Here is a 20,087-nt window from a genome sequence, read left to right as displayed (position 1 = left end):
ATATTTCAGCTGACCGCGAAGCCGGTTATATCGTGGAATCGATTAATGCATTTAACGTTGGAGTACTAGTGAGAATCTAAGATTGCCTAAAGAGATAACGATTCGATGAGAAAATCGAATCCAATGTTTTACAACGCGAGTTTATCGTAAACAAAGTGGTATGGATTACAATGCGGAATCGATTCCATATGCCAGTAACCACATTGTTGAGTTACTATAAGAATTGGTTTCACCCTTTCTGGCAATACAACAGGCGTGTTAAGATGTTAAAACACCAAACTGAGACTTTTTGCAAGGAATCATGTCTGCATTAACCACACATACTAACACTGTTTGAGACGAGGCTCTACAGAAAGCTCTCTGGTGTGGACCAATCCGTTTAAACGACGATGCATATACAAAATATGTTATTGCTGTGGTTTTCACACCTGATGATGATTGCTTGTGTTGCAGTCGAAACGTCATGATAATTTTATTGTTTTACATTTTTCTTTTCTTTTATTGTATTCCTTCTACGTGACTTTACTGAAAAAAACAAGAATAAAAATGCTTATACTATCAGAGCATTTTGATTTAAATGTTTCGTGACTGCAGGGATTCATATTCTTGGTTATTTCGGTAAAGTCACTTAGAAGGGAAACAATAAAATAATAAAAATATAAAGAATAATATTCTCACGACGTTTCGACTGCAACACAAGCAATCATCATCAGGTGTGAAAACCACAGCAAGGAAATTTTGAAAAAGTGGCGTTTTTTGTTTTAACGTTAAGAAAAAAACGCCACGTTTTCAAAAAATCATTGCTGCTGTTTTCACACCTGATGATGATTGCTTGTGTTGCAGTCGAAACGTCGTGAGAATTTAGTTTTATATTTTTATTATTTTATTGTTTCCCTTCTACGTAACTCTATCAGAGCATGTTTTTTTTTGCATGTTCACACTTCACAAGTATATGTGGTTAATGCAGACTTGTTTCCTTGCAAAATGTTTTAGTTTGGTGTTCTAACATCTGTTTTAATGCCAGTTGGGTAAAACCTATTATATTTTGATACTGGCAAAGGGAGGTCCCATGACATTGAGTTAAAACGGACAATCTATCATGGACCATAATACAGCGTGCTTCAATATAATGTTAACACTTTATATGGGACTCGTTTTTAACGGAAAAGAACGGATAATTTACGTATTGTAACCCCCCCCCCCCCAAAAAAAAAAAACCTGTATTATGGACTCTTGAGCTGTGTGACATGAAAGGAAGGGGTATACCTTCAGATTCAACCATCCGTGATCAACACCATTACGATACAGTCCTTGGTAATGCTGGTAATTTTTCATGAAACCAAAAATAATTTTACCAGGTAAGGCCCACTGAGCTATATAACATAGTGGATATTTTTCAGAAGCGAGCTGGCCACGAATGATAGCTCAACGAAGTGACTGTATCGTGTGGAAATGTATAGCAAAAGCCAAATCACTCTCAACGCACGTTCACTGTGTTGGAAGTGACCATATAACAAAATACAAATAAACGCATTCTTCAATAATGCTGCCTTCTTAACGCAATTGTTTTTTGTTGTGCGATGAAGGGCCATTGCCCGAAACGTCGCCTCGTTGTATTTTAAGGCCATAACTTGTCAACCCCTTATTAGTGCCCTACCTTTATTACAGACCAATTCAGACGTTATTGGTCACCCAGTGCCCGTTATAAATCTCAACGTTCATCCTACAAAGTCCCATCACAAGGGAGAAATACAAACAAAATAGACAAAAAACACAATTGTTGCCCGTATTGAAACGGCTGTACGCCGTATGGACCTAAAAACTCTATTTCCCTGTACAAGAATAGGGGGGGTTAACCCCTATGAGGTTGACTGCTATGTTAAGGCCACGTTTAACACGTAGGCTTTCGCGACCAATATCCATAATATAGAGTTTATTATCACGTAAATAGATAAATGTGTCGTTAAACCCGCCACCACCCGACAAAGCCAATTAGTAAGGTATTTGTCACGTAAACAGAACGTGCCAAATGCCAATGCGTCACTAGTGCAGCACACCGGCTGTGTGTTGGATAGCAAATCCACAACATGTACAATCTGAGTACGACGTTTCGCCAGTAAGGGGCCGTCCATAAATTACGTCACGCGATTTTGGACGATTTTTGACCCCCCCCCCCCCTTTCGTCACACGGCGTCACAAAAAGTCAGACCCCCCCCCCCTCAACTATGACGTCACAAAGCTCTGCCCCCCCCCCCAAATAAAACAATCTTCAAATCGCTTTAAACTATTGTCATTGTAGCGCGTATTTAATGTGGCGCTGCACTCTGATGTTGCAGGAGAAAACATTTATTAAAAAGAAGTCTATTTAATTAAGTAGAACGTGTGGTCTATATTTATTTAAAGTTGCACTTTTTGATGTGACGTCACATTTCTCAAACCACCCCCCCCCTCGTCACACATCGTCACAAATGTCTGACCCCCCCCCCCGCTCTAGGTGCGTGACGTCATTTATGGATGGCCCCTAAAATAAAATAGAAACAGATACAGCAGTTCTCTCCTGCTGTATCTGTTCCACCTGATGACGGTCGCTCGTGTTGCGATCGAAACGTCGTGATTAATTTTATTCCCCTACCGTGACTTAACCGAAAGAACCAAAGAAGTATGTGTTTGGGAAATATTTTTTGTTTCCGTAATCCTCTGTGAAGCTGCTTTCACATCAGAGGATTTTCATCTCTGCTTTCCTTCTCGCACACCCCATCCACCTCTTCAACCGCCGAGATCTCGCGAGATCGCGCGCGCGAGGTCTCGCGAGATCGCGGGCGCGAGGTCTCGCGAGATCGCGCGCGCGAGGTCTCGCGAGATCGCGCGCGCGAGGTCTCGCGAGATCGCGCGCGCGAGGTCTCGCGAGATTTTGGAGCAAAACAAAAAGATGGCAGCGTCCACGAGTGAGCGTGCGGCCTGGTTGGTGGTTCTCCGTCAATTGCGAACGCGCACGCTTCGATATTTGCAATCTGTCACGGTTACAATACACCCACTCTCTCGTGTAATGCTGTTGACGGCGGACTTAAGCTTTAGATGAAATTGCACGCGGGTTCAGTGGTCTCCCACCGCGCTATGAAGCCAACGACGTGAGTTTGATTCCCGGCCACGGCTTAACACGAGTGTCAAATTGTATCTGACCTGGCCTTGAGGTCTCTCCCTTCAATGTGCACTGCCTAATATGTGGTGAGAAATGGTTGAAACGAACCCCCATAACCAATTGGGCGTAAGGAGACCGTCCAGAAATGGTTTGACATTTGGAAACGTCTCAATTGGCATTTGCTAGAACACTTGGAAAATGTCCTGCAGTCAATATATTTGAGGAATGACGATCCTAATGCATTTGTAAACAATGACTAAATTACGTCCGTCCGTAATTAAAAATAAACACGAACAGTTAAGTCAATATTGACACCAACTACAGATACGATTTCACTGCCCCAATGCGCGTTCGGTACGCAGATGTGGCTGTTGAAGCTACAGTTTGCAAATGTCTTATTTTATTGATTAGGTGGCTACACCAACCACAACTGTCAATCTTTGGTACTTTCGGTAAAGTCACGTAGAATGAGAATAAAATAATAAATTGATAAAATAAAATAACAATAAAATTCTCACGACGTTTCGGCCACAACACAAGCGGCCTTCAGACAGTCTCGTCCCTTCACCTGATGAAGGCCGCTTGTGTTGTGGCCGAAACGTGAGAATTTTATTGTGTTATTTTTATCAATTTATTATTTTATTCTCATTCTACGTGACTTTACCGAAAGAACCAAAGAAGATGAATCCTTGCAGTCACGAAAGCTTTAAATCGAAACACAACTGTCAATGTTTTTTACAGAACCACGTGGATGATGTCCCTTCCACACTGCCGTGCGCTAAGAACTTTGTCTTTCCGTTTTCTGTCCAGAATTACTGCTGTCCCATAAGCTGACACCGAAGCCAAGACTGTGAGCTGAGAGCAGCAATCCACTACGAACCTTCTCATTCGTGATCTGCCTCTGCTGCAAGCTGGCAATAGTTGTGAGTTAGTATTACTGTAAACTGCCACAACAGACGGATTGTCTCGGAAGCGAGGCTTTTTTTATATTTGTTAGCTGTGGATGTGTTCCCACTCGTAAGCCCTCGCAAGCAATAAGCAGTCTTGGCCGTGACGATGCGTTTGCCCAGCGGCCTGCGAGCTGCATTGCGGCCAGTGGCGGCCGGGTTGCACTCCCGGATGGCATTTTGCGACGCCAAACAGGAGGACGAGGCCCCGACAGCGACGAAGTACGTGGGACGCAACGCCAAGCCCAAGGGCCGTGTGTTTGTATGGGGCTTCACCTTCACGGGCGCCCTGGGCATCCCAAATTTCGTGTCGCCCGTGTCCAAGAGGCACAAGCCCCGGAAGATACAGTTCGTCACGTAGAATGAGAATAAAATAATAAATTGATAAAATAAAATAACACAATAATATTCTCACGACGTTTCGGCGTGAAACGTCGTGAGAATATTATTGTTTCGGCGTGAAACGTCGTGAGAATATTATTGTGTTATTTTATTTTATCAATTTATTATTTTATTCTCATTCTACGTGATTTTACCGAAAGAACCAAAGAAGATCATTTACTGATGTTCTCTAAAATGTAGTTCAAAAGAATGGCAGTCGTGCATGGTCTATCATTGTATGTGTCAATACAACTTATATTTAGCTCTTCGTTGCGTTTTCGGCACGATGTGCGACGTTTCATTCCAGGTGTTGGGAGCTACTTCAGAAACTGTAGACAATATAATAAACTCCCCAGTACGTGGAACGAAACTGTGGACATCATGCCGAATAATAAGCGATGCAACTCGAAAACACATCTTTTTTTAACTAAACAGATACATCCACATGAATGTTTCCTAAAACCCGTTGTGAAAAACAGATCATCTCGGCAGCATGTGGTTATGGATTCACTCTGCTGGCCTCCAAAACCAAGGACCTCACCAAGCTGTGGGGTGCAGGGTTGAACATAGACTCACAGATCGGCTTTCACAGGAGCCGGAGTGACAGAAGTGAGTTAATCGGTTTTCTCATTTGTGAGCTACCAGTGAATTACTAGAGGCAGAATGTTGTAATGGCCAAACTTATCAAAATATACTTTTTATAATCTCAAGGTCATAGGTCTATCATTGACCTATTAGCTTAAGGTTAGAATGAGGAGTAGTTTTGTAATGACCAAGGTTAGGAAATATTTATATCATTTAAATGTCAGATAACTATAATGCTTGATTGTAAACAAATTAGATGACAGTTTTCCTGCTCTCTTACGAGCAATGACAGCAGCCGTGAACGCACTCACATTTTTTAATGCTTTTTAAGAAGGTTTAAAGCGTTCCTACATTTACTCTTTTTAACCTTTTACAGCGAAGAGTTACGATTACATCCTCGAGCCATCGCCGGTACCGCTTCCGCTGGTGGAGCATCAGCAGACGCGCGTCTTGCAGGTGGCGTGCGGAAGAGCGCACTCCCTGGTCCTCACCGACAACGAAGGAGGTGCCAACGGGACGAGGCAGGGGGGGGCACGTGACTACAGAAATCGTGTGCTTTAAAATAAGACATTATTTGATTGGGTGACGCTGCCGTGGGTTTGTAATGCAGAGATCGTTGGTTCGATTTGATCTCCCAGCGCGGCAGTTGTATCAACGGAAACGATTCTTAAGCACCCTAGTGATACAAATGAGTAGTGTAGTTAATCACACCAAGCCAGTGTGGAGTAGAAGCTCTTCCACCAGCAGTGACGTGAGCAGACAATTGCAGTATTTCGATTTAAAGCTTTCGTGACTGCAAGGATTCATCTTCTTTGGTTCTTTCGGTAAAGTCACGTAGAATGAGAATAAAATAATAAATTAATAAAATAAAATAACACAATAAAATTCTCACGATGTTTCGGCCACAACACAAGCGGCCTTCATCAGGTGAAGGGATGAGACTGTCTGGAGGACAGCGCTCGCTTTACCGAAAGAACCAAAGAAGAATTGCAGTATTGTCTACTGAGATCTTCTCTCTCATCAAGTGAGAATGGGGTAATGCAAATTGCCCTTGCAAACCCTGAATGAGTGTTGGAAATTCCACATCAGTGTGCCAACGGTCATTCTATCCACATGACACTTCCCACAAAGTGATATTCTTGATATGGAATCATGAGTAATGATAAAGAATTAATGCATATTTTGTCGATGTAGAATAAATGCAATTACTTATTTATATAATATATTTTTTTCTGCAGTCTTCAGCATGGGAAACAACGCTTATGGCCAGTGTGGGAGAGTAATTATTGAGGATGAAGTTTATAAGTAAGTACTTTATTGAATAATATACGATTGCATTCACTTTTAAGTATTATAATTATCAAATTCATGTGTAACGCTGAAAATTTTCATATTGTGACGTGAAATAATGAATGACATGCTTGAAATTATATGCTTGGGAATATTGATACATGCTTTAGCCTGATGTTGATACATTCTTCAGCATGATGTTGATACATGCTTAAGCATGATATTGTTGTTTCCTTTTCTTTCATTACAGGGGCAGCAGATTAATACATAAAATTGAGGGCATAGAAGGGAAGGTAGTGGAGGTAAGACACAAGTGAAACGCTGTCACAATCTCACTGAAGTTGTTTTTTTTAAGCGCCGAGTCTACCCTTGCGGTAGGGTGCCACTCAATATGCAAACTAAAACGTTTTTAGTTTTTTTGGATCACACCCTCTTAATTTGCTACTATTGGTGAAAAACAACTAGACAAAAAAACATCATTATTCCATTCAGGTTGGTGGAGTGAGCAAAACGCTACAAAAGAGACGTAGGGAATAGGAGACATTTCAAATGAGACGTTAAAAATTAGACGAAAATATCTCATTGTGGAGTCGAATTTCTAGGCTGAATCGCTGGAGGGTGGTGATAGGCTGAACCATCACATGCCTATTATTTGCGTTGCCTAGATCCCTACTGCTCGGCAGTATGCTCACCACACTGCTCTACAATCTCTGATAACACACTTCCTCATTGCAGGTGGTGTGTGGGCAGGACCACAGCCTGTTCCGCACGGAGAAAGGCGAGCTGTATGCTTGTGGCTGGGGTGCAGATGGCCAGACTGGTAAGGGCGAATGGTGTCCTCTAACAGTGTTCCTCTCGTCACGCTGACACACAAATGCCATGTAACAATATACCGTGTGAATGGATTGCGTGTGTCGTATTTCATTACATAACGTGGAGAGGAAGGAGGTCATCGGTATAGAGCGAGAATACAAGCTTCCATAAATAAAAATCTAAGATTAAATTACAGAATTCGAATTGAAAGTGCAATTAATGTGTTCAACAACAAATCATTAGGTTATGGTGACTAAAAATGTAATTATTTAATATGAAGAATAAATGGCAAGTGTAAACATTAAGAACATGTTTTTTATGTTAATTTATTGGCCTTACAGCAACATTTGTTTATAATTCATATTTAGTTTATTTTGCTTAGATCGCGTGGGTATGTCAATTGTTAACTATAGATTTTTATCCACACACGATTTAACAAAAACAGCATTGTTAATATATTGGCCACAAAAGCCTACGTATAAAATGTACATTTGTTTAAGCAAACAAACTGGACCGGTTTTCCTTGTTTAAACAAATCCTGCGAGAAGAGCAATAGTTTAACAGACTAAAACATTATTTTTTACTGTGGTTATACAAAACGGAAGTCATGTTTTTCTTTTATTTTTAAGAATATGCCACAACGGTGCATAATGAGTGTTTTACATACATAATATATGAAGAGACGAATGATTTATATGAATAATGACTAATTATTTGTTTGAAGCTGACATTGTTTGCCTCATAATTCCATGCGTAATGAGCATCATTCACGAAGGCACATTTATGAAAGTTCCATATTTCTCTTCTTTGGTTCTTTCGGTAAAGTCACGTAGAATGAGAATAAAATAATAAAATAATAAAATAAAATAGCGCAATCATATTCTCACGACGTTTCAGCCACAACACAAGCGGCGTTCATCAGGTGAAGGGACGAGACTGTCTGGAGGACAGCGCTGGAGTTGTCCTCCAGTCTCGTCCCTTCACCTGATGAAGGCCGCTTGTGTTGTGGCTGAAACGTCGTGAGAATATTATTGCGTTATTTTATCTTATAAATTTATTATTTTATTCTCATTCTACGTGACTTTACCGAAAGAACCAAAGAAGATGAATCCTTGCAGTCACGAAAGCTTTAAATCGAAAAATTCCATATTTCTATTTTGAATACCTCAAATAAATATTCAGGTGCATCTTAGTTTTCGGAGGGATTTGGAATTTGGAAATGATCTAACTGTGAATCAATGTAATGTATCTTGGTGGAAATGGTGGGGGGGGGGAAGTGTGGTGCTAATCACACAAAAACATGCAAAATGCAAAACGTTAAGCTATAAAAAATATATTATGGGGGTGAAGTTGTGCAACGTGTTGTTTGTTATTGCTTTTTAAAGTAATCGTTTTTTTGTGGTCACGTGGGCACCGAGTCTGTGACCTCTCAATGAGTATTTGATTGCTATAAATGTTGACATGATAAGCCACTTCGTTGAGCTATCATTTCTGATGGCCAGGGTGCTTCTGAAAATTGTACATATAGCTCAGTGGGCCTTACCTGGTAAATTAAAATGTAAACAGATTGCGGAGCAGAAAATAATGAAACCAGCATACCTAGAAAAACACTTTTTTTTGCAACCACTGTGAATCCACAACCTGGATGATCTGCCCACGGACAATAGACAATTGACATTATAGGAGGAATATTTTAAAGACATACATGGATCAATTAAATCTTCCCATCGTTCACAATGGAAGGTAGAGCGGTCCACATTGTCGTCACGTGTTGCGTCCACAGGTCTGGGCAGCTATGAGATGTGCAGCACACCAAAACGGCTCGGAGGTGACTTGTCGGGTGAGCCGGTGGCCCAGGTGGCGTCGTACGGAGACTTTTGCCTGGCAGTCAGTGAGTCGGGAGAGCTGTTTGGCTGGGGCAACTCGGAATACCGGCAGCTGGCTGCCATCACAGATGCCGTTCAGGTATGGCGTTTTGACGAGGTGCAGGTGTGCACGATGTACAGCTCTTTTCTCAATCCACCGCTCGATGAGGGCTTACCCACGCCGTGCTGGTCGTGAGGAGTTATTTGGTCATATTACACCATGCTGGTGATTGAAGTTTGGTTAAGGTGGGAAGCGTAGATGGTGAAGCATAATATCATACAGCAATAGATTTGTCTGCGCTGCCCTCTGCTGACGTAACCCCACAGAATCCTACAATACCTGTGTTATGCGTTGTGGTAACCCATCCAATGTGCTGTCCAGTCTTAACTCTGCTTGTCTTTTGAGATATGATGAGATCAGGTGCGTTTTTGGTGATTTGGCCATAAATGTTTGACCAAGTTGGCTGTCTCACATTACCAACTAGACTCACCCAACGCTCAAGCCCTGATCCTGCGAAGTTGTTACGTTGACGGGTGTTAATGTCTCCGCAGATAAATGTTCCCAAACACATACCGCTTAAAAATGTGGGGAAAGTGAAAATGGCAGCTGCCGGTGGCACCATTTGTGGAATCCTTAACGGTGAGAAATCGGTTTATATTTTTTTCGCCCCGCTTTGTTTCACCTACGTTCGGCCTACATACGGATTCATTAGTCGATCGCGACAATTTACTGAAAGGCGGGGACGATGGAGGTGGGTGTATCATCTCACGCCGAGTGATATTTTGCCGACAACACTGATCCCTCTTTGATTTCTCCCGTGACCGCCATCAGAGGAGGGCGAGGTGTTCGTGTGGGGATACGGGATCCTGGGGAAGGGGCCTCGGCTCTCGGAGACGGAGACTCCCGAGCAGATACCACCCTCTCTGTTCGGACGCACCGAGTTCGACCCCGACATCAGAGTGAAGACGCTTCGTTGTGGACTCCACCACTTTGCTGCCGTGAATAGTACGGTGTGGGGTGGGGGCCAGGGAGGGGGGGGGGGGGGGTTGACGCGGTCAGTTGTCATTTGTTTCGAATTTTTGGAGAGTAGTAGCGTAGTGGTTATCGCACTGTCCTATGAACCCCACAACACGAATTTTATTTCTGGCCACGGTGAACATCCATGGTGAGTGATATCCGAATTGGAAGGCTTCCCCATACCGTGTCATTCATGGGACTTGTGTTTGACCATACTTCATCGCATTGCTCGCTGTGGGGTTTGTTGAAGGCATGGCGCAGGAACAGTTCAGATATCCCTCACCGTTTATGTTAGCCATAGCTGGGAATACAACTCAGGTCACCGGATTCACTGCACCACAGCTCCAAAAAACCCGTCATTCTTGAATCAAAACGTGACCCTGAATTGTGACAAGTCATCAGATCGCTGGGGGGTGTGGGAGATAAATTGATACTTAGCTGTGTGATTTTTTTTGGGTTTGTACCGCGTATTTTTTGACACTTTGTCTGACGTTTCGCTCCACATGCTGGGAACTTCTTCAGAAACTGAATAAGCAGCTCACGTTTCCAACGCTTCTAAAGCACTGACGACTGCTGCTGTTGTTTGAAGTAGACCAGCCAATGTTATTGAAGTAGACCAGCCAGCACTTGTGCATACACGCTTATTACACAAGGGTGTCGTGGTGGCGAGATGTTAACTACCTCACTAGGTATACAGGAGGTTGTGGGTTCGATCCCAGCCCTACGCCTCTATATTTGGAGTTTGCGCGTCTCTCTCCCTGTCGTCACATGGATTTTTCTCTGGGTCCTCTGGTTTTTCCCTCCACATTTAAAAACATTCGTTAAGAGAATTTGGCAGCTTTACATTTCCCCGTGATAAGCCACTTCGTTGAGCGATCATTTATGGCCAGGTCGCTTCTCAAAAAGAGCTGTATAGCTCTGAGCCTTACCTGGTAAAATGAAAATATTTTTTCTAAATATTTTATAGTTATACAAGCCTATTAGTACACGCGTATACGTAGTGTCTATTGCATTTTTATGTGCCTATTTATCTTTCCCGATGTGTTTTATTTCCACTTTTTCAGCTCGCGGTGAACTTTTCAGCTGGGGTAAGAACATGCGCGGGTGCCTGGGAATAGGCCGGCCAGATGACCAGTACTTCCCATGGAGGGTACGTCGGTGAAGAATCTTTCATTTGAAGTTCTATTCTTTACGTTCCGAACCAAAAGGAATTTGTCTCTTCGTGTCTATCAAATCAGAGAAAAAAAGTAAAATTTCTGCGCATTGTCCAGACCTTTTATCAGCAATAACAATTTAACATTCAACACATTATGTTACATGTTGAATTATGCAAACTTTATATATTATTGATGAAATACTATTGCAAATAATAAGGGTAATTAATGTATGTGTAGTGTCATTGAGTCGGAGACGAGGTTTGTAGAGGCACCTTCTTTATTGAACACACACGATCTCACCTGCACAACACTAGCCGTCTAACATCGCCGGCGCTGACCGAGATAGTTAACCTAGTATCCAGCAGCGCAATACCGAGCGAACACGGCAGCGACGATGGCGACGAGACGACGCTCTCGACCACTTTTATGGTACCAGCGCGGCCTGACTCCGCCCTGGCCGCGCCTCCCTTCTCGGACCCACTAGCGGGTTCCAGGGGCTTCCAGATGGGGCCCTCCATGACCCTTGCCCCAGTTCCTCCGCCCTGCCGGCACACACACCGTGTCTATGCTCACCGGCGTGTGTACTGTTTGTCCACCGCAGTTTCCGCTGCTGGTCACCAGTCGGTGCTATTACAGTACATATGCATGAGAGATTTGCATGGCGATGTTTGGCTAATATGATTAATAAGCGTATGCTGTTTTTGGGGGGGAAACTGGAGAATGCAGAAAAGAGCTCGGCATTATAGGGGATATAACCTTTAGGCTTAAAATATCGCGCCGTCGTTGATGCAGATAGCATCTCGCAATCGCTGATGAACCACAAGCTCGAAGGCAGCTGCCAGGTGGGGAGCCGGCGCCAACAGTTGCTCTGCAGTTCTCTCTATAAATGTTTTCGGCCAATTGGTGAGTGTCTTATGCATGTGGCAGGAAACCCACACGTGAGGGAACAACACTCTATCCCGTTTACAAGAGAGAGGTGATTCACTTTGCTGTACTGCATTCTGCTGGCCAGCCAGGGCATTGCACCTCGACGCCCACGGGAAGGGAGTCGCGCAACATTTTGTCATTCGTGCGGTGATCCACCAACCGTCGCTGCTTCCTGCACAGTGCTGAATTACTAGCCACGTGCAGTGCAGCCACCACCCACCATTGGGATTTTAGAGTGCATGGCCGCGCCACAGCTGAATTTTTGAGACTGAATCAATCGTCTGTGTCTGTCATCGGTTTAACCCTGTTGCAACTGTCATGTGTAGGTAACGGTTGCAGGGGAGGTGGTGGACGTGGCGTGTGGGGTCGACCACTCTGTGGCGCTGGCCAAGACGTTGATTTGACGTTTGCCGACATGACTGGACAACAACCAAACCTGTGGTGCTACCCCCCCCCACCTCCCTCAGTAGCTTGGGGGGGGGGGAGGTGCATGACACATGACACAGTGTTAAAGTGAGAATAAGATCACACTTTAATTGATGAATCAGTGTATTGTTACATGCCCAGGAGTGTACATGGATTTGTCCATTGCTATGTATATTTTGTAAACTTGTTGAAAACCGTTAATTTGGCTGATCATAAGAGCCTGGAATAGCATTGAGAATAATTTGAGTTATATTTTGTGAATTTGTTTTCATATTAAAAGCCATCTAAATGTGTGATTGTTTATATCATTTTGCTACAATATAAGATACTTTAAAGATGTCGGTAATGAATAGTATAATTAAAGTTCACCTTTATAACGGAGTAATACTCGTAAAATACCATGGTGTTGAACATACTTGGACATAGTCTGACTTATCATGCTCGGATGATGACTTATTTTTACAAATTAGCCATATTTTATCAAAACAAATTTCCTTAAAAAAATACTTCACTTCTACAGTGAGGGAAAAAAGTATTTGATCCCCTGCTGATTTTGTACGTTTGCCCACTGACAAAGAAATGATCAGTCTAGAATTGTAATGGTAGGTTTATTTGAACAGTGAGAGACAGAATAACAACAAAATCCAGAAAAACGCATGTCAAAAATGTTATAAATTGATTTGCATTTTAATGAGGGAAATAAGTATTTGACCCCCTCTCAATCAGAAAGATTTCTGGCTCCCAGGTGTCTTTTATACAGGTAATGAGCTGAGATTAGGAGCACACTCTTAAAGGGAGTGCTCCTAATCTCAGCTTGTTACCTGTATAAAAGACACCTATCCACAGAAACAATCAATCAGATTCCAAACTCTCCACCATGGCCAAGACCAAAGAGCTCTCCAAAGGTGTCAGGGACAAGATTGAAGGTGACAACAGTTGGTGTGATTATTCGCAAATGGAAGAAACACAAGAACTGTCAATCTCCCTCGGCCTGGGGCTCCATGCAAGATCTCACCTCGTGGAGTTGCAATGATCATGCGAACGGTGAGGAATCAGCCCAGAACTACACGAGAGGATTTTGTCAATGATCTCAAGGCAGCTGGGACCATAGTCACCAAGAAAACAATTGGTAACACACTATGCCGTGAAGGACTGAAATCATGCAGCGCCCGCAAGGCCCCCCTGCTCAAGAAAGCACATATACATGCCCGTCTGAAGTTTGCCAATGAACATCTGAATGATTGAGAGGACAACTGGGTGAAAGTGTTGTGTTCAGATGAGACCAAAATGGAGCTCTTTGCCATCAACTCAACTCGCCGTGTTTTTAGGAGGAGGAATGCTGCCTATGACCCCAAGAACACCATCCCCACTGTCAAACATGGAGGTGGAAACATGCTTTGGAGGGGGGGGGGGGGTTTATGCTAAGGGGACAGGACAACTTCACCGAATCAAAGGGACGATGGATGGGGCCATGTACCGTCAAATCTTGGGTGAGAACCTCCTTCCCTCAGCCAGGGCATTGAAAATGGGTCGTGGATGGGTATTCCCGCATGACGACCCAAAACACACGGCCAAGGCAACAAAAGAGTGCTTCAAGAAGAAGCACATTCAGGTCCTGGAGTGGCCTAGCCAGTCTCCAGACCTTAATCACATAGAAAATCTGTGGAGGGAGGTGAAGGTTCGAGTTTCCAAACGTCAACCTCGAAACCTTAATGACTTGGGGAAGATCTGCAAAGAGGAGTGGGACAAATTCTTCCTGAGATGTGTGCAAACCTGGTGGCCAACTACAAGAAACGTCTGACCTCTTTGATTGCCAACAAGGGTTTTGCCACCAAGAACTAAGTCATGTTTTGCAGAGGGGTCAAATACTTATTTCCCTCATTAAAATGCAAATCAATTTATAACATTTTTGACATGCGTTTTTCTGGATTTTGTTGTTATTCTGTCTCTCACTGTTCAAATCAACCTACCATTAAAATTATAGACTGATCATTTCTTTGTCAGTGGGCAAACGTACAAAATTAGCAGGGGATCAAATACTTTTTTTCCCTCACTGTATATTAGGATTTGTTTAATATCTACAACATTGCATAATTAGAGGATAGCCCAGGAGGGTAATTTGAGTCTTGGCAAAAGAAAATTACGATAGCTCAATACATTGTGAATAACACTGGTAAAAGGAAATATGTAAGACAGCATTGTGGGCAATGACCCTTACAGCAGAGAGACTTATTTTCTAATAGATATACATTTTTATAGCAGAGATTTATATGAAAAATGGCCATTATGACATTTTTTTGCCTTTTCGGGCAGTGTTGTTGATGAATGTGTTGAGTTTGTTATTTGTGCAAAGTATTACAAATGGTTTCGTTTAAATCGGGGGGGGGGAGGGGGGAAATGTTGCGGGGTTATAAAACAAAGGCCTGCTTTGATGCAGTGCACGGCAGCCAGACCCACTGTGGCCGTGTGTTACACGAGACGGTACGACACATTCGATTACACATTTTGTTTATACGTGTCTATGTTTAACATGTTAAAATATTCAAACTCGTTACACATTTGGCCCATTAAAATTCCAAGCCTGTAATGTGGGATGTCTTGCCAAGACCCAGCCATGCGGAAGAAGGTTGGCTGTGCCTTATTTCAAGACCAAATATATATTCTGTAAAGCACAATCTTAATTGAGCTAATATTTGCAGTCCTCGTTACAAAATATAGTATTGCCTAATGTCAGGTAAAGGGCAAAAGGATGGAATGGGGGGGCATCGTGGCATGAGATGAATTCATTTGGATCTCTTAAATCTCTTAAGTATAACCTTTCATGCAACAGCCCATGGCAGTAGATATCACAACTGATTAGGTCCCTTCAGGTGACCTGGATATGAACTCGTGGGCAAAATATTCTGTCCCTTGCTAGGAGATGAAAGTTTGCCAAATTGTATTGAGATTGATGCATTCATTTAGGATTGTATACCCTGTGCTAGGAAAGCAACGTTGAATGTACTAGTCAGCGGTTGCCATAATGTCATGGGTGGTGAGAGGGTTATGTGCCTTGCATCCCTGGAGGCTTGTGGCTCGCTGTATGGAGTATATTTTAAGCAGGGTTCTCAGGGCACGTGGTTCCCCTGAAGGGGAGACATACCAAAGAGACGTTTCTATAAACAGCAATATTGGCATTGAACATGTTGAGTTAAAATGGCCAATTACCATCTGGTAGATCCTCTATCATCGGACACGACCAAAAAGCATATTCCGAGTCGCGCGTCACATGGGGTGCACGAGGGACAAAATTCGGAGGGGTTACTGTATTTAGCTCTGTGGCTGTTTGATGAATACAAAGGATGAATTTACACAGTCCCAAAGGGGCTGATGTAATGTCTTTGTAAATTGCGGTACATATTTTAAGCCACCGTTGCTTCCCAAATTACTTGACCAATTCTGTCCGATGTGTTTTTCGGGCCGTGCCACGTGTTGTTTGGCGCGATGTCTAATATTTCGCTCCGCGTGCTTGGAGACCTTCATGAATTGAATTCAGTTTCGAACAATGGGTATTGATAGAACTTGGTTGACTGAAATATACGGCTGGGTTTGGTCTCTGGGGAGGGTGGCAACCCTGAGGAGGTGGGGGAAGCAGGGGTGGCGGGGGGGGGGGGGTTATTTGAGAAACAGGCACGTCATTTCAGCTGCCGCACCGGGAAATGTGTACATGAATTAGGTAACCGGAGGTGCCAATCGATACTGGCAACCTCTGGATTTGCAAGTCCGGCGTGCCAACCATCACAGCACGGCATTAACAAAAATCAAGAAAATTGCTTGACCTCTGTATCATTACACAATGAATGGCTGTCCTAAGATTATGATACTGTAAATTCTGAAGCGGGGTGCAAACTGAAGGGGCCTTGTACAGCAGCCATTACTCATGGTCACTCATAGGATCCCGTGCCCGCATGTAACATGAACATTGCGTACACTCGTGCGTCTAATAATAAATTGACCTTTTTTTTTAGCCTGCAGTGACGCTCGTAAGGAGTAATCGAGGTCCTTTTTTTATTATCGCTTCACCTAAACCCGCGCTGACCATGAGCGTGGTGTGGTAGAGTCGAATAACACTCCACGACCTCCACAGGCGTAGGGGAGGAGGCCCTCATCCAGCAGTCGCTTCACCAAAGGGACTGTTACGTGTCCATCCATAGGCATTGTAGGCCGTAGAGCGCAGTGCGGCGAAATCTACCTTCAACCCGCAGTGACCATGAGTGGTGAAGTATAATCAAAGTACCCGTCACGGACCGCAAAGCGCGGGGAGGCCCTCATCCAGCAGTCGATTGACCAAGACGGACCGTGCATGCACATCACAAAATTAAAGCCCTAACTGTAAATCGAGTAGGTTGATGGAATATCGCCACAGTGTTGATCAGGGATTCATATCTCAGTGTATAGATTTCCCCGGGTCGCTGGTACAATAGACGTTGGCACGCGAAAATTAGCCTGCAGACGTGTCTGGCCCAGTGTGTAAGAGCAGGCCCAATACGCTCGAGAGGGTCTGTTAATACAGCTGTCTCCGATGGAGGCCCTTCCGTCAGCAGTGGGAGTGAGCCAGCAATTGCAGGGTCTGCGCCTCTAGCTTCGGCATCATGCCCCGCATTGGAAACTGCGGGTCGTGCGTGTACGATGGGAGTGGCGCATTGGTGAAACAAAATCAAAGACAAATTTCCCCGCATAAACCTTAAACAGTGTGTTGTGGGGGGGGGGGGGGGCAAGCGCTGTTAGCGAGTAGCACCTATGAAGGCCGGCACGGCACACGAGGAAGGGTGGGTGGCCAGCACCAAGCCCCGGCCGCCTTTGTCTCCCTAGCGGCGATGTTTACACATCGCACCAAATACTCATTTAAGGCTGAGTCGACCTAGGGGGGGGGGCCCGGCCAGGACCGGTTCAGATAATTCGTCATTGGTGCTGGTGGCCGTGAGCGGGAATCGAACTCGAGTCTCCGGGTTCGTAGCGCAGCGCAGACTACGAACCACTCCACAAAACCACATCGAAGCACAACAACCTCCAGCAAAGTGGCGATGACGACCCCACGGCGCTCGTGCCAGGCGAGGTGCACTTTTAAGGCCATGCGAAGCGTGGAACGACCGCTGGCAGGAGGGCACGGGGACAGACTCTGGTGGTGCCAGGGGTCGACTGATAGAGATGACTGGCAGATGCACCACCTGTGCCCCGCAACTGTGCCAACATCAAAGCACAGGTGCACACACACAAATCCTGGCATCTTGCTATCTCCTCTCTTCGTTCATCATTTCGTTTTTTTAATGCTTTGCTTTATATAACCCCCCCCCCTTTTTAAATGGAAGATTTCACGCTCTGCTCTCTCTACACCCCCTCTCTCTCTCTACCCCCTCACTCTCTACCCTCTCTTCTACCCCTCTCTCTAACCCCCTCCTCACCCACCCTCTCTACCCCCTCACCCCCTCACCCTCCTCCCTCTCTCTACCCCTCCTCTCCCTCTCTCTACCCCCTCTCTCTCTACCCCCTCTCTCTCTACCCCCTCCTTACCCCCTCTCTGCCCTCTCTCTCTACCCCCTCTCTCTACCCCCTCTCTACCCCCTCTCTCTACCCCCTCTCTCTCTACCCCTCTCTCTCTACCCCCTCTCCCTCTACCCCCCTCTCTACCCCCTCTCTCTCTACCCCCTCTCTCTCTGCCCCCTCTCTCTCTCTACCCCCTCTCTCTCTACCCCCTCTCTCTCTACCCCCTCTCTGCCCCCTCCTCTCTACCCCTCTCTCTCTACCCCCTCTCTCTACCCCCTCTCTACCCCCTCTCTCTCTACCCCCTCTCTCTCTACCCTCTCTACCCCTTCTCTCTCTACCCCCTCTCTCTCTACCCCCTCTCTCTCACCCCTCTCTCTCTCTACCCCCTCTCTCTCTACCCCTCTCTCTCTCTACCCCCCCTCTCTCTACCCCTCTCTCTCCTACCCCTCTCTCTCTCTCTACCCTCTCTCTCTACCCCCTCTCTCTACCCCCCCTCTCTCTCACCCCCCTCTCTCTACCCCTCTCTCTCTACCCCCCCTCTCTCTATCCCCTCTCTCTCTACCCCTCTCTCTCTAACCCCCTCTCCTGCCCCCCTCCTCTCTCTACCCCCCCCTCTCTCTCTACCCCGCTCTCTCTCTCTACCCCTCTCTCTCTCTACCCCCTCTCTGCCCCTCTCTCTCTACCCCTCTCTCTCTACCCCCCTCTCTCTAACCCCTCTCTCTCTACCCCCTCTCTCTCTACCCCATCTCTCTCTACCCCCTCTCTCTCTACCCCCTCTACCCCCTCTCTCTACCCTCTCTCTACCCCCTCTCTCCCTACTCCATGTCTGTTCCCCCCCTATGTTTTCTATGCAATTGTAATATTGCAAAATGTTTAGCTCTTCTCTCTTCAATTCTAGATTAAAGCTTTCGTGACTGCTAGGATCCATACTCTCTGGTTCTATTGGGTAAAGTCACGTAGGTAAAAGATAAAATAGCAAAAATCACGAAGGCCGCTTGTGTTGTGGCCGAAACGTCGTGATTTTTGTTATTTTATTTTTTACCTAGGTGACTTTTACCCAATAGAACCAAAGAGTATCTCCTCTCTTCAGTTTACCAACATTTGTAGCTGCGAGAGAGGGCGGGGCCACCAGACGGGCACAGCTCCTCAACTCGGGCAGAACCAGAGGCACGGACTGAAGGGGGGGGGGGGGGGCAGCCCAAAATAAGCGGCGGATCGCGTTTCTCGTCTTCTCGACGGAGACTTCCCCCACCTCATCCACCACCATCGTGCTCTGTGACGCACGCAGCCTCCAGTGCGGGGAGGGAGGGGGAAGCGGTGAGGGGGTGGTGGGGGAGGAGTGAGGAGGTGGGTGAGGAGGAGGAGTGAGGAGGTGGGTGGGGGAAGTAGGAGGAGGAGTGAGCGGGTGGGTGGGGAAGGAGGAGGAGTGAGGAAGGAGGAGGGGGTGGTGGGTGGAGGAAGGAGGAGTGAGGGAGGAGGAGTGAGGAGGTGGGTTGGGTGGGAAGGAGGCGTGGAGTGGGGAAGGAAGGAGGAGGTGAGGGGGTGTGGTGGTGGGGAAGGAGTGAGAGGCTGGGGGAGGAGGAGGGGGTGGTGGGTGGAGGAGGAGGAAGGAGGAGTGAGGGGAGGAGGAGGAAGGAGGAGTGAGGGGGTGTGGTGGGTGGGGGAAGGAGTGAGAGGCTGGGGGAGGAGGAGGGGGTGGTGGGTGGAGGAGGAGGAAGGAGGAGTGAGGGGAGGAGGAGGAAGGATGAGTGAGGGGGTGTGGTGGGTGGGGGAAGGAGTGAGAGGCTGGGGGAGGAGGAGGCGTGAGGAAGAGAGGAGGTGGTGGGTGGGGGAGGAAGAGGAGGGGGTGGGTGGGGGAAGGAGTGAGAGGCTGGGGGAGGAGGAGGAGTGAGGAAGGTGGAGGAGGAGGTGGAGGAGGAGGAGTGAGGGAGGAGGAGGGGGTGGGTGGGGGAGGAAGGAGAGGCTGGGGGAGGAGGAGGAGTGAGGAAGGTGGAGGAGGAGGAGTGAGGGAGGAGG

General features: G+C 45.8%; 1 protein-coding gene across 1 annotated transcript; it reads left to right on the top strand.

Annotated features, from left to right (window-relative positions):
* The first annotated feature begins 2,900 nt into the window (after positions 1-2,900).
* Positions 2,901-12,841, top strand: RCC1L (RCC1 like). Its single transcript, XM_076072596.1, has 12 exons — positions 2,901-3,128; positions 3,950-4,446; positions 4,925-5,076; positions 5,429-5,557; positions 6,291-6,357; positions 6,593-6,644; positions 7,078-7,162; positions 8,939-9,120; positions 9,573-9,660; positions 9,853-10,026; positions 11,103-11,188; positions 12,449-12,841. Exons 2-12 carry the CDS (start codon positions 4,196-4,198, stop codon positions 12,524-12,526), a joined length of 1,344 nt encoding a protein of 447 aa, XP_075928711.1. The 5' UTR covers positions 2,901-3,128; positions 3,950-4,195; the 3' UTR covers positions 12,527-12,841.
* Positions 12,842-20,087: the final 7,246 nt, after the last annotated feature.

This window comes from Petromyzon marinus, chromosome 38 (genome assembly GCF_048934315.1).
Source record: "Petromyzon marinus isolate PM22_M1 ecotype Great Lakes invasive population chromosome 38, UKy_Petmar_22M1.pri1.0, whole genome shotgun sequence".
Classification (NCBI taxonomy): domain Eukaryota; kingdom Metazoa; phylum Chordata; class Hyperoartia; order Petromyzontiformes; family Petromyzontidae; genus Petromyzon; species Petromyzon marinus.
The sequence above is the reverse complement of the archived record's forward strand: the minus strand, read 5'-3'. Positions and strand labels throughout refer to the sequence as shown.